Here is a 24,369-nt window from a genome sequence, read left to right on the forward strand (position 1 = left end):
TATATGTATATGTATACACACACACACACACACATACACAAATATATATATGAAAACACATAGAGACTAACCTATTCAACAGATTAAACAGGGGACATAGCTCAATACTTATGCTCTTAAAACTGGCCTCAGGTCTATGGTCATACCACTCTGACCAGGCCTGATCTTCTCTGATCTCGGAAGCTAAGCAGGGTTGGGGCTGGCTAGAACTTGGATGGGAGACTGCCTGGGAATACCAGGTGCCGTAGGCTTTTGTGCCCTTCTGTCCTCTGTCCTCTTTCTTTGGGCCGGGGATTTAGCTCAGTGGTTCTGCTGCCTGCCTTGCAAGCGCAAGGACCTGAGTTCAATCCCAGGTACCACCAAAAAAAAGAAAAAAAAAACTGGCTTCAGTAATGAAATGACGGTGTACAGTAATTTTTTGCTGGGGGGAGAGTGGTACCGGCAATCAAACTCAAGCCCTTGCACTTGCAAGGAAGGTGGCGGAACCACTGAGCCAAATCCCCAGCCCAGTGTACAGTATTTTTGATGTGCTGGTGACTAACACCTTAAAATAACATGACTTGAGTCTAGCAGTGACCAGACAAGTTAAAATAAGTAATATTGATTATAGGTTCAGTTCTAGCATCCAAGCTGGAGTGAAATGTCTTTGTGTTCTAACTCTTGGATGGCAGTTTCTGTTACAGGCAAGTGTGGAACTCTAATGGTGAGATATGCTCTCTGGGAGAACTCACACAGGCTGCTTTGTCCTTCCCCAGGATTTGTCATTGTGAGGGGGATGAGGAGAGCCCCCTCATCACACCGTGTCGCTGCACGGGGACCCTGCGCTTTGTCCATCAGTCTTGTCTCCACCAGTGGATCAAGAGCTCAGACACGCGCTGCTGCGAACTCTGCAAGTACGACTTCATCATGGAGACCAAGCTCAAGCCCCTCCGGAAGGTAAAGTATCAGCACAGTCTGGTTGGAGAGACAGAGCTTGCACAATACACTGCTTTTAAAAATCCATTTCCTTCCCCAGTTAAGATCCTTACAGCACGCAAATGTCCATGACTGACGCATGTCCGGTATGCAGCTTATTGTTCAAAAAGGAGGCAAGTCTTTGCAGGCAGCCATTCCTTTTCCCTCTATTTTATATTCTGGGACCTCTGCTCTCCATATCACTCTCCACAGTTCAAACTAAGTGTGTGCATATACTTGGAAAAACATAAATGGATATGGATGTATACTATACAAAATTCAACGTATTGCGTTGGTGAGAACTGGAGAACATTGGACTTACTGAGGTTAATTCCCAAGAAGCCTGGAAGATAGGCTGCATGAAACAATATGAACTCATCTATTTTTTTTTAATTTCTTCTGTAAGGTGCGAACTGTTGTGTGTGTTTACTTTCATTCCAGGATTGGTTTGATGTCTTATATATAATTAGGGTAGATAGAAAACATATTACTTTCTACATCATGCACCAAGCTGTAAGAGATATAATCTGTAAAGATGGCCTTCAGATTCTTCATTTTTGTTATCTTTTTCTAAGGAATGAAGGTAGCACTATGAGCTAAGTATGAAGTTAACATCTCACTCAAAGCTACCAAAGGACTGCTTGAAAGGATGAAAACAAGGGCAATGAACTTTATATAATTCATGCTTGAGAGCTGGGCCCCTGGATATTAGTATGTAACTTATTCATCTTTTTGCCTAACTGCAGCTTTACATGTATATGGATGCCTCGGTCTCCAAAGGGGAGTGTGGAGACTGCAATTTAAATAATGAATCAGCCTAGAGCTGCTTTTTTATTTAAATTAAATGCAGAGCTAAAGTGAACAGAGAGAACATTACTTGAAAATAAACGTGATGGGTTCCAAAATGAGCAAAGATGAAAAGCAAACGAGACTATTCCAGTGGCCTCTGATTGGTGGCTGGCCACTATAATTCATTAATTTTGTAAATTATGGAGACAGAATAATATTCCCTGGTTTTGTGACAGCTCTAATTTTTAAAACTCTGTAAATGATTTATAGATATCAAAAACTATGTACAAGGTGCCTTTGGGATGTGCATCATCTTTTTTTGACATAAGTGGTGACCTGAATGCCAAAAGGTGACATTCTATTCCTTTTCTGGTCCCAGAGCAACCAATACCAGAAATAGGAATTTTCATTGTCCTTTGCTTTATCCACTAAACAGATGCGATGTACTGTTTGGAGTGGCTAAATAACACACTGGACTCCAGGATTCTCTAAATTTCTCTTCTTATCACTCGGGGAACCACACATTGTGTCATTGCAGCTGTGTATTTCTTCATCAATCCCCACCCTTTCTGTGTACAAAATTTTCATTTCACCTTTGCCAAACATACTATTTCAATTTAATAGCAATGGGCTAGAATAATAGCATATCCATATTGTCTCTTCTTCATTGCATCTTCCATTACCATTCCTCTCCCATTTTGGTATAATGATCTAAACATGATGCTGGAAAGGAACTTTAAAAGTCTTTATTCTACCCTTAACTTTTGTAGAATCAGCCCTTAAATACTACGTAGATCCTCTCTTAATATCAATTACCAATAATAATTTACAGCCCTATAGGATATCTTTTTCTTTTCTCAATCAACCTGTTTATAAACAGAAAAGAAGCAAATACAGCTTCCTTTTAAAATATTCATTATTCATGGTAATAAATATGTTGCTGTAATCTTATGGGAGCCAATATCTGCTGATTAATGAAATGCTCTCGTTTCTTGTAAAAAAAAAAATCCTTTGGTTGATCATAAGAATTGATGAACAATAAAATTGTATTTCAACATCCTTCATTTTCAATACACACACACACACGCACACATACACACAAGCCAATCCAGATGTAGCTTCCTGGCAGCCCATTGACATGTTTTATTTGACCCATGGGATTATAACTTAAATATCTGTTACCAACATTAAAATGCATGAGGATTTCATTTAAAATTCTGCACATCTAAATTTGTTCAGAAATCTTAGTGCATGGTTTTCCTGGGACCACTTTCCCATTTGACAATCACCCATGGGGCTCAGTGGTAACTGGCCAGTTAAAATACAATTAGTATTCCAGTCCCTCCCATTTTTCATTCCCTACTCTTTTTCCTAAGATATCAATCCATCTTCACTCATCTACAGCCTGTTGAAGGAATCTGAATTTGGCTCCTACGTGTGCAGCACATACATTCTCTTCCTCCTTGTAGGATGTATGGGCTTTGAAAATCTACAAAAACTATTTCAAATTCTCATTTCCTCTTTTAAAGTACAGGGAACTGAAATAATACTTAAGAGGTGATATCTGAAATGCCTTTTCAGATTGTGAGGTGATATAAACTACACAGATCTGAGGCAAATTTAAGCTGTTCTAGATGGTTTGTTTTGATGGCACTGGGATTCATCAACAGTTTTCTTTTGGTAGTTTTTAAGTGGCCATAAAGAGTGCCAGGTGTAGCATTAGGTTAGAATATATTTGAAGTACATCCAATTAATTGCTCTCAACTCAGTAATTCCATTACAGTTTGTAACATTCTAAAGACCAAGCCCATGAAACAATTAATTTAGCTAATGATTCTGAATTTCTACCTTTAGCCAATGGAGTCAAGATTTCTGTTTAAGTGAAAGGATTTTGGAAGAAGAAAGGTACAGATCTGCAGAGTCTGATGAAGCCTGGAGCTTAATAGTCTTTAAAGATACCAATAAAGACTTACTCCATTAATTACTATTACTTCTCCAAATTCCATAGTTAGCAAATTCATCAAGGTATCCTAATGTTTCCAGAAGAAAATCTTTAAAGTCAAAATAAAATCAAGGGCTTATTCAGGGAAAAGTAACTTTCATCATCTTTAAGTCAGTAGCTCAGCTATTTTTACAACATTCAATGAAAGTCCCATTAATTTGCTGAGTTACCCAGGGTCAGAAGTAATTCTCAGAGCTCAGAAAAGTCAGAAAATCACAAATAAAGAAAGCACAGTGATTATGCAGTGAAATTTGGAAAAGTACACAATATTGATTAGAAACATGAATTAATTTCTTACTCTGAAGCTGAAGAATTTCATGGGTTCCTATTTCAGTCACTCTGGAATGAAAGAAAACAGGCATCGGTATGAAGACAAATTTATAGAACAGCAAGTGCTAATGACAACTTTATATCCTTTCCTAAAATATTTCTTTAAATAATTTTCCATACAGAAATGATTTGGTAAATTCATAATATAAAATCTTCAATCCCATGCATCTTTTTAGTTTTTGTCTCTGTTAACTAATTTAGTCCTCGTTAAATCTCATTTTATGTAGGTATACATCAAGCCCATTTGTTGAGAAAAATGAGACAGAATCACAAACTTTCCCAGTGCCACACACACAAGAGAGCCTTGATTCTGATCTCACGCTTATTGCATTTTGTGCCTTGCTGTTGCTAAATGACAGGCTTTGCTTAAGCACAGAAGCATTAGTTATTACTTAAACCACTTCTGGTGGAAATGTTTTGAAAGAAATTGTTCTAAAACACTTCTGCATCTTCCTTCTTAAACATGGATATTTTACCCAATATCATCTCCTAATAACAGTCATAATACTATATATACATCATATATTTTGCAAACTGAAAAATCACTAACTTTAGTTGTTTAAAGTGCATATAAAACTTTTGTCTTCATTCTGGTTTCCCCAGACTTCTGCATTTTGAAAGCCTTTCTGTGTGTCTGCATTTTGTGGCTTCTCCTTCCCTATTTTTGGAGTGTGAGGGACACACTGCTCCTCCTCCAATATCCTCATTCAGTAATTCACATAGCTATTCCTTCTCTACTTTAAACAATAAAATCAGAACTTATAGAATTGGGAATACAGAAGACTGCAGGCAATTCTACAGGCACTTCTGCAAGACTCTATTTCGATAACGGGCAAAAGTTTTAGTAGGCGTGGACACTGACATCATTTTAGAGTTCCTTTTTGCATTCTCCTTAATTCTCAATTTTACTCAAGGAACTTGAGGTTATATGATAAGAAACCCTCAACATATAAAATTTTGAAATCTCCAGGCTATTCCTCTATCAGTGGAACTCAGTTCTGTTGTTCCATTTCTTCATAAATCCTGTATACAAGCCTGCAGGCAAAGAAAACCTTCACATAATCCAAACAAAACTTTCTTTAAACTTCGTGAAAAAAAAAATATATATATATATAATTTACAATGCATGCACATTCTCTTGTTTTCTTGTGCTAGGTTTTGGGTCTATTATTATATTAGCCCTACAGGAAGTATACACAATTTAGAACATTCTTAGGAAATTATTTTGTCTCCCACTCACACGCTCCAGAAGAGCAGGATACGTTTTTTGCAATGATTTTTCACTGTGCACCTGGCATTATCTACACTTACACACTGCTTCCCTCACCTTCTCTGTGCTTCATTCACTGAGAAGGCTTCCGATAAGTTACTTGGCTGATTCCATCGGAAAGGGGAACACGTGGGTAAACTATGGAATAACAAAAAGAAGATCATTTGTCCAAAAAAGTGTATCGACCTGTTTAATAAGACATTAAACTTTCCACTAAAAATTATTGGATTTTTTTAAATTTTAGTGCCTTAATACATTGGTACTCTCAGAACTAAAATTCATACAGCAATTTAAATAATTTTGCAGCATGTCTGTGTCAAACAATTATGAGATGGAATTTATTGGTGTCTGATGTTTTTTCCTCATAGATACTTGAGATTTTTCACATGGATATTATCTTTGTCTTTAAATGAAATACTAGTAAGTCAATTGCTATTTCAAAGGCATATTTATTCATCTAGAATCACTGTTATAGAACTATTTGCTCAAAATAGAAATATATAATTTTCTGAGAAACCAAAGAGCTTCTTCTTTTCTGAGGCTTCCACTCATAAACATAGTAGCCTTCCAGGCAGACACAATTTCATATCACCAACAAATTATATTCTTAACAATTGTCCTAGTAGGACTTCAGTGATACCTGGCTTATTCATTGACTCGACTTACGATAACAAATATCAACCACATGCTAGTAACCTTTAGTAATGACCAAAATAAAACAAAATTCCTGCCTTCCAAGAGGGTATACTGCACTGCATAAGGATGGAAAAGGATACAAGAATATATTACAACTCCAGAGAGAATGGTATAAGGAATCCCAAACATGCACTGGACACCAAGATTCTTTAACTTTGTAAGATCAACCCTAACTAAAGATATGTAAACAAAAAAAGTGAAACCAAAAGTATCTATAAGCACGTAGGAAAATGATGATTCTTTCTCTTTTGTTCCCCCGCACTAACTTAGAAGACATTACTTAGGAGCTGGATATTCAGAAGATGGCTGGGAATGTGGAACAGGACTTGACAGAGGCTGTCACAAACTCATTTAAAATAAAGAACCCCCTAAGTGATTATTGTTGGCTGCAACTGACTGAGTGGAACGTTTCTCTTCAGTACTTCTTTATTACCAAATTTAATTATATACTACTTTAGCTCTGTTTCTCTCTTTGAAAAGTCATACTTGAATAATATAACCTCACTTGCCAGTAAGAATGTGACCTTGTGTTACTATTCTAGATTTGGAAAAAAAAAAAAGCAACACTTAACTTGCATTAGCCTTGCTATCGAAGTCCATAACCAGATAATGATCCACCCTTGAGAAAATCCATTTTTATTTTAGCAAGGACAGGGACATACAGAATGAAATGCTTTTATATATTGTATATTCTGATTTTTTGAAACATGAACTCAGTTGAAGTAATGGAATCAATATTCCAATGATCCCTAGGAAAAGCATAAAAGCATCCAATTAGGATGTGCAGAAGCACATACTTACAGGTACACATAAAGATTTCACCAAAGCATCATCTTATGATTGAGTTTTAAATTACTTTCCATACCTGAATTTCTTTCCAGTTAAATATTCCTCTCTTTCAGTTGTAGGGATATTTTTCTTAATTTACCATTTCAATTTCTGAAGTCTTAGCATCAAATGTAGGAAGGCATTTTAAATTTCTGATTGTTTTTTTTTTAAGTAAGACATTGGAAATCAACATGACTTTTTAAAAGCAAATGTTTTAGATATAATCAAATCCCTTTTCTACAGAATTGACAAGCAAGCGAGAAATGAAAAACACTTTCAAATGATCTATCTAAACTTATTGTCATTAGCCTCTTTGTACCTGCATCAATAAGCTAGCATAATATTATTAACATAATAAAAAAGGTAAATGACTGAAAGATATTACTCCAAAAGAGAATTAATCTCTCACAAGTCAGCTTCATTCCAGTTTCCTATTTCTTTCTAGATGGTACCACCAATGGCTACTTTTCTCTTGGGTCCCTTGTGGATACGCGGTACCACTCTTCCCATCACCACACCAAAGGTGGCTGTTACCTTGTACGGAAATATTTAGACCAAGTCAGCCTCCTCGAGCTGCCACAGAGAGAGCAGAACTTGCCTTTGTGAAATGTCTGAATGTTAGATTGTGAAAGATGTGGGGAAACGGACAGGAGGTGGAGCGGTGCTGAGCAATGCGCAGTTCCTTCTCCCTCTCACTGGGGAACAGCGGGGAGAGACTCTGATTTCCCTCTGATGGAGCTCCCTCCTCATGGGAGCATGAAGAGAAGAAAAAAGAGATTTGCTTGGAACAAGTCAATGCCTGTATTATAAGGGTCCCTCCAGGGGACTCTGTACTCCTAATATCACAGACAGCCCTAGACTCAGGGTACCAGAAATATTTTGTCACATTTTATCTGAACTATAAGGAACATAGCTAAATACTAAGAGGATATAATCATTTGAGTCACAAAGGAAAGAGTACTTGTGTCAGCTTCTGAAGGCCAGGTTTTTAATTCTGGTTCTTACTGTGAACCTCTCTAAGCCTTGCCTCAGTTTCTTCATTGTAAAAGGAGGAGACTGGATAAGTTTATTGATAAAGTCTCTTCTAACTTAAAACTGATTTTATGAAAAAGAAAAGTGAGAAATTCACTTATCAAAAAAAAAAGAAAGAAAGAAACTAATTTTCAAATATATTTTAGATGTTCAGAAGAAAACAGAGTGTAGAAGGAATTCTTCATGTCTGCAGTACGGGGCAGTATGCCAAGTCAAGCAGGGAGCCGAGCACTAAAGAGACATTCTTGAAGTTTCTCATCACTGCCAGGCATGATGGTACATGCCTGTCATCCCAGTACAGGAAGCCGAGGCAGGAGGAGCACCATGATACATTTGAGGCCAGCCTGGGCTACATAATGAGTTCAAGGCCAGCCTGCACTACAAAGCAAGACCCTATCTCAAAAAATGCAAAACCCTTTCTCATTACTCTCCAGAGAAAAACAAGTACCTTCTTTATGTTTAACAAAGAAAGGAAAATGAAGAATCAGGACTAAAAGAATTAAGAGTATGGAGAAAAAGAGCAAAGAGGAAGAAGGAATGGAAAGAGGGGAAAAGAAAGACAAGAAAGGAGAGTGCCTGAGAACAGGTATTTGGAAGGAGGCGTCCAGAAAGGTGACAAGAATCCAGGACAGGTACACAGCCTACATGGCTTTCTTTTTCTTCTAAGTTGTAAGCTAGTGGTTAAAGGCTTAGGTAAAGCAAATTCAAGTGTTTCTTGACAGCAAAGCTGTTCTGCAGCCCCGAGGCATACATGATAGACTTCTGACCCTAAAAAAAGATGGGCTGAAAGCCAGTTTCTACTTGGCACATAGCAGATTTAAAGTCTAAGCAAGTTCGATTAGCTGAGTTCAAACATATGTTCTAAAAATTTGTTTTTATGGCCAGGGTTTCTATAAATGTAGAACTGGTTTGATACACAAGTTGATATTTTAATGAAGTATTTTTATTAATTAAAAAAACTAAGAAGATATGGAGTCAGAAGCTTTTCTGCATTAGAATAATGGCTTATTAGTGAGATACTGATGAGCTGCTGCTGGTTTCTATTCACACATAAGACAACACAAACAGCCAGCTCTGTCTGAAAGGCCACATCAAGAGGTCCAAGAAACGCTGTTATGATTCCCCTCCTCCCTCTCTCTCAGTCAACAAATACTTACTAATTCTTCCCTTAATGGAACATCTACTAATGAGTGTCTTCTGTGTATCAGTTACCGTCCCAGGCACTAACAATGGAGTAGCAAATAAAACAAAAATCCTCTGACGTCAGAGAATTTATATTCTGGCCAGGTATGGAAGGAGGTAGAGAGTTTGAACATGAGTTGGTTGTCATATCTTGAAAGTGGTATGGAGAATAATTCTAATAACTCCAGGCAGGGCTAACATAATTCTAACTATTAAATTACAATTCAAGGCAAAGTTGGAGGAATTCTTAGGTGAAGAAATCTTTTGCACAGCTGCCTCTCTGTTCCACTAGGGGAATATTTTAGTAAAGAAAATTAAGATGAAAAGGTTGTTGAATGAGTGTAGGGAATCCGGGCTAGGAAGATGCACAAAATAACTTGCTCAAATTGACTTAGAAAAATTGCTGTGTCTATGGAGAGCTGCTCAGTCCCATAGGAAATTTACTGTAGGAACTAGATAAGCAATATAAATGAATACAGCCGTCTAGTTTCATGATGATAAATAGCCAGTAACATAATGGCGAGGTGTGGTGAGGACTAAGGCATTCTGACATAGATATGCCCACTAGTCTAATGGGAAGAAAGAACTCAGATTTAGAAGGTTGTGGCCAAATGGATGACTTTTTTCAAAAGAGGCCCAAATTTTAGATTTAATTTAGTCTCTTTCAATTTTTAAAATATTAACAATCTATTCTGGGGGTGTAGCTCAGTGGTTCTGCCACCTGCCTCGCCAGCACAAGGTCCCAAGTTTGATCCCCGGTACCAAAGGGGAAAAAAATCTGTTCAAATATAAAAAGAATTTGGGCAAAAAACAAAACTGTCTGAAGGTAAGATGCAGCCCTCAAGACAGGAGGATATAACTTCTGTAGGGTGGAAGTGGCCATGTATCTCCGCTAGTATTTGCCTGATGGAATACAATATAATGCTGTGGGAAGACTTGAATTTGAACCCTTTGTGTGGTTTCTCTGTGGCTTAAGGTGAATCCTATGGCCTGAGAGAGACAGTTCTCTCTTATCAGTAATGAGGAAGGAGGTGGAAAGATGGCGCTACTCTCCGCTCTGCCAGCTTTTCAGGTTGTACTGGAGAATAAAATGATGGAACTAAAACCACTTTAGAAACTGAGAAATTTTACGATACTGTAATAACATTGACCCTCCCAGCCCTTGGCTATCAATGCTATGACAAGTTCACTTTTCTATTCTTACCAAATCAAGTTTAGTATTGATCTCTTAATTTAGTAATGTTGTTTTCTTAGTTTTGACAACTGTGTTGTGATAGTATAAAATTTTACATTAGAGTGACCTCTATTTTCTTTGGAAATGTTCTATAAACATAAAATTATTTAAAATTAAAAGTTTATTTCAAAAATGTTGAATGGAGCCCAGTGATTAAGCATGCACGATGCCCTGGGCTTGATCCCCAAGACTACCAAAACAAGATTAAAATGTTAAAGAATAGAATCAAGGGAGAAGAGGTAAATGTCACATGCTCTGACAAGAGTAATGAGGGGCCAAGTAAAGGCTGACTCAGAGACTTAATCTTTCTGTTCCCATCAAGTCCTCTTAGCCTCTGAAACGCCAAAAGCCCTTGAGCTATAAAGAAAAAAGGTTAGCAATTACTAAGTCTTTTTATTTTATAAGTATCAAGGGGATCTAATGCTCAAATATTATTCACTACCTTGTTCAAATTTGCACACAGACCCAGAATTTGTGTGTTTCATTTTGAGTTTGATTTATTGCGTTTGACTAGATGCACATTTTATTTAGATAATGCCATCTTTATTCTCTGAAATAGACAGATTCTTCAATGTGAATACAAAACATAGACTCAGTGATTTCACCCAAATAGCTCCAAAGTGCAATTGGCCCATATGTGGTGACACAAAGTAGACCATGGGCCAGAAAGCCAACTTGCCCTCAGAGATGAAGTCGCTGGCACACAGATGCATTCTGACTTATAAATTGCCTGTTTCCTGGGAGCGTGAAGGGTGTTTCCATGGAAGGTTGGTGTATTGTTGAGAGTGTCCATCTATAAGTCAAAGGATTTAGTACAGATTATAGCTTTATGTTCTAGAGTATTATCCTGATTAAGTAAGAAATGCTGTTCTTTGGGATTAAATCAGAAATTGTTCATGATTATTTCTTAGGCATGCTTCCCGAATAAATGCCTGTTCTTCTGCCTGTCATATAGTTTGCAAGTCATTGCTGATGCTGTATGTGTTAGCTTTCCCATCACTGGATACAATAACTGATGCACACAACTCAAAAGACATTTAATTTGGCTCACATTTTAAGAGGATTCAGTCCATGGTCAGCTGGTTTCAAGGCAGAAACCCCATGGCAAAAGGGTGTGGTGAGCCAAAGCTGCTGGTTCATGGCGACCAAGAAGAAGAAGAGAGGGAGCGAGAGCCAGAGGAAGCAGGTAGGGACCAGATAGACTCCCGAGGCCAAGATTCCGAGATTCACTGAGACATACCAGAAGTGTACTTCACCAATCTCCAGGATGGATTCTAAAGCCAGTCAACACTCTCCTGTAACTTCCGCGCTATATGTGTTCGCTCCGTGTCCCTTCTAAAGCACCTCCAGGCATGTTCCCAATGACCCACTGACATCCTTTGCATTCATATGCGTCAAAGAATGGTTTGTGCGTTTGCCAGACATAAACCCAATAAGAAACTCTGCTCTTTAGTGGAGCTGGTGGGTCCATCCTTTAGGCATTAATGAACCAGAAGACAGAATAGAAATGCCAATTGGAACAAAAGCTTCGTTTGTTCTGAGCTCTCACAAACAATGGCCCAGGAGCTGGGTTACTGTGGGCTGCCTGTACTAGAGCTGTCACTGTCTGCAGATTTATGTTATCTGAACTCACAGAGGCTTGCCCTAGTAGTGCCTCTCAGCTTTGTTATTACAGAGGCAGTTCCTTTGCTCCTGAAATGTGTCCCTCTGGTTCTCATTCATCTCCACAATCTTAAAGCCAGGAAAAAAAACCAAAGGGCAGCCCAGCCACACAGTGTGTCTCCTTCACACAGGGTTCATCTCTGATGAATCACAGTGTGATTCTACGTTGAAAACAAAACTCATACGCAGTTTAAGCCACAGAAAAACATAGCTCTATTTACCTTCTTTAAAAAATATCATTTTATGAAAGGAAAATCCAAACTCCCATTCAAAACTGCTTTAAGGTGATTTTTAGAAGCAGAACATCAAATTGTAAATGTTGCAGAGTATCATGGAGGGGTGCCAGCTGGGGGAAGGAAGCAAACTTATTCAATAATGTGTTTTCAATAACAGGCTGTGTCTCTGAGGCTTGATAACTTTCTGAATAAATCTGTCCTCTGTCCTGCCAGGATAACTGCACTGGAGGGCTCCTGTGGTAGCACGTTTTGTTTTCTATGTGACTAATAACTAGCTTTGTTGTGATAATCCTTATTTGGCCTCTTTATTTAAGCAGATGCAATAGACATTGGTAAGATTCCTCAGGGAGAAGGCCTGTGAGAGGTTGCTAAGAAAATCTACAGAATGAGGGCAAAGTGCATTTTTCTTAGCAGGATAAGCACTCAGAGTAGACAGGAGCTCCTGGATTCCCTTTGGGCATATGCAGGGTTAGAGGAGAGGTGCGCAGGCTCAAGTAAAACCCATCTCCCCCTGCTCTTCCCACCACCTTTGCCCATCTAGATTTTTCCACCTCTTTTCTAACGAAGTTCATGATAAAAAGTAAGAACTAATATTTCAGGCCGGGTAACACTGTCTCACTTTGTTCTTAGTTTTCTTGTAACCTAATTTGGTAAATGGCTTGCAATCTTAACATACTAGAAGGTCCAGCATTGCCATGGATCTTTTTGATGCAACTGTCACATGTTGTCAAGGCAACCAACTTTACTGTTTTCTCCCCTCTAAAAAACCATTTTCAATGTTGCCGACCTGAAATCACAATCATTGGCTATAATACTCAGGGTCAAGCACATCCCTTATATGCACAAAGCTGTTACTTTTTTATGAGATAGATATCATGTTTTACAGTAGAAGAATTTCACTTGAGGGATAATGTGTACATTAAAGCATTAAAGGTAAAATAATCCCATAGTATTTATATCCTGTATATAAATATACAGGATATATTCCTAAGAGATGTATTCCTAAGAGATGCCAGGATGTTTACTAGAGGCAGTTACATTTTTTTGAAGCTGCAGGAACAATGTTGGCATATTTTGACTAATTTCCATGTAAATTAATTTCAGTCAACAGCTTTCTCATTGTAAAATTAAATCTCTGAAAAGACATAGTATTTTCTGGGATTAAAATCACCCAATTGTTGCATATTTTTTCCCTTTTTAAGAGGCCAGGCCCAGTTTTGAGAGTTCTTCCCATGTAAGTGGGGTTACTTTACAAATCTGAGATGCTACGATACCCCCACTTTGAATTCAGTGGCCAGTGTCATGGGAAGAAAGTGTTTCCCCAAAAGTCTGGGCTGCAACCATTGTTTTAATGAAAAATTCTAATGAAAGGGTAATAAGAACTGTATTGAGACTTTTTCTGAGTCACTATTAACAGAAAAATCTGCGTTTTGTTAAGATTCTCATTGAAGTTTGACAATCTAGTGATTTCTTTTTAGAACTTAATCTGGACAGAATACCGCACAGGTCACACTTACCTTACATAGTAATTTCAAATAATTCCTAGTCAATCACCTAGTGCTGTTGGTTTGAATTTCCAGTTAATTTTTCAAATATTTAAAAGTCTTCTTTCCCCTTACATTTTTGCTGGGAATTTGAATGCATAAAAGTTAGTCATGTTTCATTTCACAATTCCCAAAGGTTTCAGAACATAAATATGTGGCTGGAAATGAAGTTTCTGAATGAGACTTAAGGTTTCAGAGCATTTTCTTATTACACATTTATTAGATAAAAATGTACCGGAGCTCCTTTGAGCTGCCATTCTTATTTCAATAAACCAAAAATTTTTATCCATATAAAATAGTACAAATTATCATATTCGCTTTTGAGGAATTGGCATTATTTCATTTCCATTATTGGAGTTTGACAGATCAGGCATTTAAATGTCAGACAGTCTAAAAAAGCTTTCTCAGCCTTCTCCTGTTGTACCCTTCAAAAGTTATTAGCTTGCCATCACAATGCGCAAAAGATTTAAGCCTGTTTACAAAAAAAAAAAAAAAAAAAAGTTAAGATTAAAGTTAAAAAGATTTAAAAAGTTAACATTAAGGTAGTTGGGGTAAAAGAAAAATAATGAAATAAATTTTAAAAGCAAACATAACTAAAATAGGTACCCTCGTTCCTGTACATAGTTAGGAAGAGTTAGTTTGCTTCTAAAACTTTTAGCAAATCAAAGAGGGAAGCTCGATCAATTAAATGATTTCTAGTATATTAATGGAAATGTTTTTTAAAAATACCCAGGATATTGAGTCATTAGATCTTAAGGAAATGATGCTCCTGGGGTAGCATTAAGTAAATTTGGTGGAGGCACGGACTTCTTACAGGAACAACTTGTATATCAAGATGCATTGTGTTAATGGCCACAGTAATCAGCCAGAAGTTATTGATTGCTTACTCGTGCCATGCACTGTACTGTGTCATGTACCTAATACCACTTAATCAGCCCAAGAATCATGAAATAGATATCTTTATCATGAAATCAAATGAGAAAACTGAAGCCTACAAAGGTTAGGAAAACACTTGTCTAAGATTTTCTTGGTTTTGACGTGACGGAGCTGGACTCGAGCTAAAGTTCAGTGTTACATTCGAGGTGATTGCTGTGAGCACCATTGTGCACAGCAGTATATGGTCAGTGGATTACCCAGGTGAGTGAGCCAGGCACAAAAATCAAAACTAGGGCAAACTTCAGTAAGATGGTAGCCGAGGGGACATGGAGAAAAGCAAAGTGCAGAGGTGGGTCTCTGAGCCACTGCTAGGGCTGAAGCTCAGGTGAGAGAAATGCAGTAACATCTCTAAAGGAAAACGAGAGAAAACCTGTAGGATTTTGAGATAAGCAAGAAATACTTAGATATGACACAGAAAACAAGCAATAGTTGAAATAACGTCTGGTAAGATCGACTTTGGTTGAGCCATGTGGTAGTGTCAATGCAACTGTTAAAAATGGAATACAGCATCGAGTGTAGTAGCGGACACCCTTGATGTCAGCTCTTTGGAAAACAGAGGCAGGAGGATCATAAGTTCAAATCCAGCCTGGATAAGTTAGCAAGACCCTCTCATAAATAAACAATAAACATAAAAATAAAAAATAAATAAATGGCTGGGAATACAGCCCAATGGTAAAGCACCCTAAAGTTTGATCATCAGTACTGCAAAAAATGAAATACAACAATATTCATGATACATTGCTTAGTTTTTAAAAAGTTATTAAAATAGAAGTGTATTGGTGCAGCATCTTTTTTAATTAAAAAAAACCCGTAACCTGTAATTCAACATTGCACTAAAAGTTCTACATAGTGCAATAAAGCAAGAAGAAAATAAAACAAAAATTCAGATTGGAAAGGATTAAGTAAAATGGTATTTATTTTCAGATTACATGATTGTGGAGAAAATTTGATCAATTCTAACCAAAAAGTTGCCAAGACTAATAAATAAATTTAGCAAAAGTGCCAGATACAGCCTCAACATATAAAGTGAAATATATTTCTATAGAAGAATGAAACTATTATAAAGTAGAATTTTAAAATACCGTTTTCAGTGGCACTCAAGTTATTAAATACTTAGGGACGAATATGGCAAGAGTTACATAGGACTTTTACATTGAAACTACCAAAATGTTACTGAGAGGAAACAAAGGCCTACGTAAACGAAGGGCTATACTACATTTATGGGTTGGATGAGTCAGTATCAGGAAGAGGTCAAATTTTCCCCTAACTTCACCTACAGATTCAATGCAATACTAACAAAACTCCCAACAGGTGCTTTTAAATAAATTGTTGAGCCAATTATAAAATTCAAATGAAATGTAAAAGAACTAGAATATCCAAATGAACTTTGAAAATAACAAAATTGAGGGAATAATAATTCCCAATTGAAAGATATAAAGATACAAGAAGCAAAGTAGATAGTATAATTATCAAGACTAATAAATAATCATATATAGTCAATTTATTTTTGACAAAGGTATAAAAGTAATTCAATAGGGAAAGAATTTTTTTCAATAAATGTAATAATATATATGTTCCCTACTTCACTGAACATACAAAAATTAATTCCAAATATAGCCTATAAATATAAAAGCTAAAATGATACTACTTTCACAAGAACACACAAAGAAAATCCTCTATAACTTTGGGCCATGCAACAATTACTAGATGTGACAACAAAAACAATAAAACAAAGATTCATATACTGGACTTTGTCAAAATTAAAAACACCTCCTCTCCAAATATTAAGATAATGAAATGGCAGGCCATATATATTGGAAAGTAATATTTCCAAATTATATAACTGATAAGAGTACTTGTATCCCACATAAAGAATAAAGTCTGAAATTTCAACATAAGAAAATGAACAACCAATAAAGTATTGACAAGAAACTTCAACAGAACAACTAATAAGTACGTATTAACAGGACAAACAAACAATAAATAAGCAAGACACTGTAGCTGATAAAGGACTTGTATCCCACATAAAGAAATCTGAAAGTTCAATGAGAAGAAAACAAACAAGCAATAAATAAATATCAGGAAGAAACTTTTAAGTAGACATGTCACTAAGGAAGATATACAGCTGGTAAGTAATCACATAGAAAGATGTCAACATAATTAGTCATTAGAGAAAAGCCAATTAAGCCACAGTGATATACTACTTCACATCAAAGTGGAATGGCCAGTGAGGTAGTATGGCTGACACTAAAAAGATTGCTCATATCAAGAGCTGGGGAGGACCTGGAGCTGGAACTTCTGCGTATTACTGATGGAAATATGAAGTGGTACAGCTGCTCTGGAAAACAATTTGACAGTCCTTCAAAGTGTTAAACATATACTTTGTATATAACCCAGCCTTCTACTCATAGATATTTAACCGACAAGAATTAAAACATAACCTTCTACTCATAGATATTTAACCGACAAGAATGAAACATATGTTCTTATTAAGAGTTGTACGTGAAAGCTCATAGAAGCTGTATTTTCAGTATGTCCAATCGAAGGAAGAAAACATACATTTATCAACAGATGAATTAATTAACAAGTTGTGGCACAGTCATACAATGGAATACTATTTAAATTTTTAGCAATAAAAGTATACGTGGATATGTAGTACAACATAGACAAGCAAGCCTCAAGATAATTTTGCCGAGGGAAAACATCCAGGAAAAAGAACATATACTATTTAATTTCATTTCTATAAAAACTCTGTAAAATGCATTCCAATCTACAGCGACAGAAAGCATAGCATCTAGCGATGGATGGGAAAGACTAAATGGAAAAGACTGGAAAAGGTGTCACTGTGGAGGTGGATGGTCCTCAGCTGTAGAAAATATGCCAAAACTGACACACACACTTCTATCCTTCCAATGTGTGCAGTATGGTGATATATGCAGCAAATATGACAATTATGTCTCGATGAAGTTGTTTTGGCAACTGTACACATAGAAAATGGGAGTTAGTTGGCTCACAATTTTCCAGTTCTGCCTTCTTGCTTCTACTCTACTATAGAATAGAAGGTTTTTTTTGTTTTGTTTTTTTCCATTAGAAATCATTGCCCTTGATATACCGAGTTGGACAACTTTGTGTTTGTACAGATGTCTGGGACATGAAAAGGACATGGAAGGGGACACTCCCAGTTAGATAAATCAACAGATAGAGATAAATTCAAGTCCTCCTGGGCTCCACTGACGGGAGGAATGGTAGGCAGAGGACAATACTCCCTTCCAGTTAGATAAATCAGCAGATAGAGATAAATTCAAGTCCTCCTGGGCTCCACTGACGGGAGGAATGGTAGGCAGAGGACACAAATGCAGATGACTGGATGGTCCTAAGAAAGTACAGATGGCCTTTGAGAGGTGACCCAGTCCCTGTGTGGGTCCTGGTTTTACTCTGGCTCTTGTCTCTCAAGCGGTGCCTCTCAAAACGGCCTTTTGTTAGATCTGTTTTCCAAGTTCTTCCTGAGAAAGTGAAGTAATCTGCTAGGATAGCTTGTCATCATGCTTATCCAGGCTCCCACCTTGTGTACATTTGTTTTTTGTTTGTTTTGTGTTTTCCTTTCCTCCTCTTTCCTCTTCTGGTTTCCTGCCTTTCTACTTCAGTAATCACTGACCACTCCCATATATCTCTATTTCCATTCTGCAAGGGCTCCAAAGAAATAAAAATACAAAATAATTAGTATCCCATTTTAAAGTGGTCTGAATGTTTGCCTTCCAAAATATCATATTGTACATACAAAGAAAAAAATTGAAGCCGGGCATGGTGGCACATGCCTGTAATCCCAGCACTCGGGAGGCTGAGGCAGGAGGATCTCTGTGAGTTCGAGACCAGCCTGGGCTATAAGTTCCAGGTCAGTCTCAACTACATAGTGAGACCCTGTCTCAAACCACCCCCCAAAAAAAGAAAAGAAAAAAGAAATTGAAGACTTACTTGCGAAAAAGATTATGGAAGATTTTACTTTTCCATATTTTTACTATTTTACTTTTCCATATTTTATCATTTTCCAGCAATGAACAAGCAGCTAATAAAGATAATGTCCTATAAAATAACAGGTAGGAGAAACACAGAAAGAAGTTTTCATATTGGAGGGAAAAGGGGTACAGAGAGGGAAATTTAAAATATATGGAAAGAGATTTAAAGGGCTGAAGATCACTGGGAATTCTTCATTTGGAAGGGAAGCGGACATTTTGTCCTCTTAAATGAGAAAGGAAGTGAGAAGGGCGTGTTGCAGCTATAAATACGGTTCATCTGAGGACAGGAAGTTAAGGGAGTTTACCCGTGAGAGTATCACTGTCCTCCAAAGTAGGAGTCCTATGTAGTACATTAGATGTGCTGTTAAGACATCGGTTCACTTCCTCCCCTAGACTTGAGGCAGTGAGCTGGTCAACCTCTCTCTCGTTCATCTTCCCAGCAGACGTTAAGAATGACCTTTCTAAAGTGTTCGTAACACAAAAGCCTTTTTACCCGACCGCGAAGAGATGGGCTCAGCCTAACCGCATTTCAGAGCCATGGTCTGGGATTTCCACTTCCATCATCTGCCCTCTGCAATCCCTGCCGCTTGTTTTCTGTATTTCTACACAGTGCATTTATACGGCTGTCCTTCATCTGGTCATGCAAATCTGAGTCAAAGATTAGTCACTTTGGAGACTTCTTGACCCGATCCACTCCCCCAGCATCTGCCGAGTTCAGTAGCAGAAGGAAATCCCACATGGAAGCCGTAGCCTTCCTCCTTCTCCCCGGTTCCTGCCCGACTCTCTCAACTCCTCCATCGCCTTTTTTCTCAGAATGACTCACACTTCCCTGAACTCATTCAAAAGAGGTCAGCTTATATTCATGACCCTTCCGGTCTTGCTGTCTACCCCAAGTGGTCATAAAGAAACTTCTTTGGAACAAATTTCATAAAGGAATCCCGCGAAGAAACATTTTCTACTCCTCCCTGCATGTCAGCCCCTCCCTGGCAATCCAGAGCCCATCGTCTTCCTGTTCAGCTGACAACCTGACAACCTTCATTGTTGGGCTCTGGCCACTGTTTGCCCTCACCCTGTTGCCTTCCACCCCCAGTTCACACTCTCAGTCCTGTCAGACCCCCAGCCCATCTCCCCTACACACAACTCCGTGTGTCTTCACACAAGCCAAGGTCCCATCACCTCTTCCCCGGTGGCTCCAGGTTTAGAAAGTTTTATGATCTTAAATAGAAAGGGGATAATCCAGTGGGAACATGAAAGAGTCGTGCTCCGTTTCCAATGTGGATAACTCGACTTCACCTCTGCATCTTTTTAGAAGAACAAATTATTAGAATACTATTAGATTGGCTTAGCATTTAATTTACATACAGTGAGAAAAACTGACACCTAAACTTGCAGTGGTGCTCATTATCAAAACGAATAAATAATAATTCTGATAATAAGTAACTAGAAATCAAAGAGGGAAAGAGACTAAGCCATTCCATTTTTATTAGACTTCCAAAGGGGAGAAAAGCAAAACAACAGATCATTAAATATGAATACTGGAATGCGAGTTTCTCTTCACTCTCAACCTGTAGGAAGAAAATCAGAATGTCTGAAAGAATTCCACACAGAGAGCGTGCAGACTTTTGGAAGACATGAAGTCAAAAGTCCACATAAATTGTACTGGTGTCCTCAGAACTTCAGAGAGACCCTGACCACCACTCCAGTTCCTGGATTTTTTTTTTTTTTTTTTTTTTTTTTTTTTTTTATTTTTGTCCAAACCAACTTCCAGCGTTTGACTTGTGGATGGTAGAAACAGTCACTCTTCTTACACAGCTAAATACTGGAACAAAGTTGCATAGTCCCTTGTAAGCGAGAGAGAGAGAATATTTCACATACCCTCCCACCCACTCCCACTGGCTGGGAATCAGGTTTTGGGATGCAGAATCCACCCTGCATACTGTCAGTGAGGAAATCTCACTACTTGTGGTTGCAAAGCCATCCTCTGGAGTCCAAACATGTTGACTGTCCGAACCACAAGTTTCCTTTCCAGCTGGTGAAGATTATGTAGAACCGCAGCCGTGCCCGGGCCCAGAGCTCCTGTATTTGTGAGTTTGATCTATCACCATTATGCCAATCCAAGAGGGAGAAGTTTAAAGCAACATTGTTTATTCTGGAAAATATCTCAGATCTCTGTGAGAATTCAGTGAAAAGTATGGCCTTTCCCCAGAAAAAAAAGTAAACGCGTACAATGTTCTGCATACAATTTGAGGAATTTACAGACTACTAGAAACCCTAAAGGAATTTAATCTTTAAAAATGAGGAAAAGAAAAACGCATCTTCTGTTTTGGAAAAAATTCTTAACAACGGCTGAGTCTGTAAATGTCAAAAGCAAATTTGAATATAATATATTGAACCACTAAATCGTGCTTTTCAAAGTACCAATAACCCTGATTTAGATAAATCCACTAAAACACTATGTTGTAAAAGGTTATTGCATCCTAAACAAGAAACAATATTTAGAAAGACTAAAGTTTTGTTGGCTGCCATTTAAACTGGAGCAGTATGTACACTTATGGGATTTATTTCAAATTTCTATGTGGCTAAATGACTGAGTTAAAATAATAATAATAGTAATTCAGATTGCGCGTAGTATTCAGATTGTTAAAGCACAGTGGAAAATGGTGCAAGAATTGTTTCGGTCCATGAAAATAAGCACAGATGAGGTGTTGTCAGTAGACTCCCACTTGCTGTGGGGACACACGAGAGGGAGTTTCAAGGAGAAACGTCTCTTTTACTTGGCTGCCACCTGCGGGAATCTTCTGGGAAAGTATTTCCTCATGCACACGTGTACTACAAGGCAACTGGGAAGGCCATAGAAGCACTTATTAAATTATAGCCTGTTATCTCTTATTGGTGAGCAATTATAGAGTCCCCTATTCTAGCAAATATGCAAAACTCTATAATTGTGACCCTAAAATAAATTTTGCGGAAGCAAGAATCTTGGCGAGTTTGCTTCCCACCACCTGGAACACTGGTGACGCTTCAGGAAAGAGTCGCTAGATGAAAATAATCTAGGGCTGGGGATTTAGCTCAGTGGTGCTGCCACCTGCTTCACAAGCACAAGGACCCAAGTTTGATCCCCGGTACCAAAAAAAGAAAATAATCTACTAATAACTTGCTGTATTACCTTGAGCAAATCAGTTCAGCATTCTGGGCCTTGGTTTATTTAGCCAGAAAATGAGGGATAAAATTGGGTCTTTTTGTTTGTTTGTTTGTTACCTTAAATTTCTCTTTTATTATTGCTTTTCCACAACTCCCAAATTCTTTAGATGTTTATTTTACTAAGCATATACTTAGTTTTTTATTTCCTTTTACTTATGAAAATGCTTACCACAAAATAATTCAACAACAAAGATTTTATTGGATGCCTTCAGAGGGTTATAGGGAGCAAACTCACTATTCTGATAACTGGTATATAAAGAGTAATAATTAAGTATTTACTCTTCTTCTATCTCGATAGTTGATGTTTTGCTTTTTTTATTGTTTATTGGTGCAATTTAGGTCTACAATAGTTACATTAATTATTAGACTCTTGTACCTTTATATAATGTATCTTAGTTCTTAATTTTCCCCATTCCCCTGCCCTCTCTTCACCTTCTCCACCCTACCTATTTACAAAGACTTTGTTTCCATGTTTTTCTTTTTTTTGATGTTTGTTTTTTGAGACAGGGTCTCACTATGTAGTTGAGACTGACCTGGAACTCACTATGTAGCCCACGGTGGTTTCAAACATACAGCAGTCCCGCTGCCTCAGCCTCCTGAGTGCTGGGATTACAGAAGTGTGCCACCATGCCTGGCTGTAAAACTGGGTCTTTTAAAAAGTCTTTCTTCTGGGCCAGGGATTTAGCTCAGTGGTCCTACTGCCTGCCTGCCTCGCAAGTGCAAGGTCCTGAGTTTGATCCCCGGTACCAAAAAAAAAAAAAAAAAAAAATTCTTCTAACATTCCCAAGATTCACGATTCTGCTTATCATGTGGAAATTAAACTGTCAGGCTATGTTACCATGTGCTGTGAAGAGTCACTGAAGAAAATGGAAAGGAGGAACCTGCCACAGAAATGTGGGTGAGAGATAGGAAGCCAAGGAAAAACATGGTAGACGGAAATGTTCATCCCAAGGACTTAACTCTGTGGGAAAGAGGGACTTTGCCATCTTATGAAGCATAATCCAATTATTCATTTTGTTTTCTCCAGTCCATAACTACACATCCTCATACCCAATGCCATAGATTTTCTGCTGCTTCACCTGAAGTACAAGCACACTGACTTTTCTTCCGGAGAATTCATGGTATTTGTTACCAGAACCTTCAAGAGAAAAGAACGAACCAAGTACTGGTTAAATATTTCTAAAGAAACTTTGTTTAAATATATGCTAATTAAATATTTAACAAATCTGTGTTCTTAAATGATAAAAGCAATCAACTCAGATTTAGTTGGGTTTTTAGGGGACATGGGAACAGAGATAGAAATATGTAGATTCTTGTGAAAAAGTTGTATATCCCAGTGCCTCCATAAAATGGTTCCATAAACTGTTCCTTTGTTAGGGAAGTAATTCTCAAATTTTAACACACATACAGTTCACTTTTAGCAGTTTTAAAGAATGGGAATTTCTCCCAGGCATGGTGATCCCAGGTGTTGGGGAGGCTGAGGCAGGAGGATTACAAGTTTGAAGCCAGCTTGGACAACTTAGCTAGACTATCTATAAAAAAATATTTCAAAGGGCTGGGGATATAGCTCATCACTCCCTGAATGCAATCCTTAGTATGAAGGGGGTTGGGAGGTATGAATCTAAGACAGCGCCTAGGAATTTTCCATTTTAACTGTTATGCCAACGATATGGACTCCCTAAGTACTACATAGCATGTGGTCCCTCAAGACAGATACACAAGAACAAACATTTTTCCATTCCTCCTTTTTCCTTGCTGATCATCTTCATGTGTGATATCACTGCACCCTCTAGTGGATGATTTTACTTTTTTTTTTTTTTAACATGTTACAAATATCTTGTTCCAAACTTGTAGGAAAGCCTATCCGTGATAAAAGCTTTGACATAAAACAATGAGAAATGAAGAAAAACATTACAAGAAAAAGTATTTAGTAATCTAATACCAAACTCTGTGTTTTACATGTACAGAACATGTAACATACACATATTTGTTGAGAATTCTTAATTTTAATAATGTTGACCTAAAGCAGTTAACGCTCCATATCCTTGTGTTCTACCTCAGGAGATTCACCCAACTTTGAATCTACAGTGTACACAAGGAAAGCATCTGTGCTGAACGCACACAGACTTTTTTCTGGTTATCATTCCTTAAACAATGTAGCCCTGCAGTTGCTACACAGATATTAGAACCCTTGCAGAGCTACTCAAAGGGCGCACAGAGTGCGCGCACGTTGTACGCAAATGTCGTGCTGTTTATCTAAGGACTTGAGCGTCTGTGAACTTTGATGTAAGTGGGTCCTGGGGCCAATATCTCAGCTATCAAGGAACAACTGTGTAGCTGATATGTTTTATAAAAATAATCCAGTAACTTTGAATGTATTGATCATAATGCATTAGAATATTTACACCTGTAAGATGGTTATTTTCACTCCGTTTTTCTAATAATCAGCACATTGACCCA

The 24,369-nt window shown here is 37.7% G+C and overlaps 1 protein-coding gene and 1 pseudogene across 3 annotated transcripts in view; both read left to right on the plus strand.

Annotated features, from left to right (window-relative positions):
* The window catches only part of Marchf1 (membrane associated ring-CH-type finger 1), a 968,384-nt gene that overhangs the window by 919,134 nt on the left and 24,881 nt on the right, over nt 1–24,369 (plus strand). For all 3 annotated transcript variants that reach the window (XM_033765456.1, XM_033765457.1, XM_010629874.2), the window contains one exon: nt 756–936. In XM_033765456.1, the coding sequence (XP_033621347.1) occupies nt 756–936 (181 nt within the window). The remainder of the gene's footprint in view (nt 1–755; nt 937–24,369) is intronic.
* On the plus strand, nt 133–251 carry LOC117286794 (annotated as a pseudogene).

This window comes from Fukomys damarensis, unplaced genomic scaffold (assembly GCF_012274545.1).
Source record: "Fukomys damarensis isolate Sample0158 unplaced genomic scaffold, DMR_v1.0_HiC HiC_scaffold_18, whole genome shotgun sequence".
NCBI lineage: Eukaryota > Metazoa > Chordata > Mammalia > Rodentia > Bathyergidae > Fukomys > Fukomys damarensis.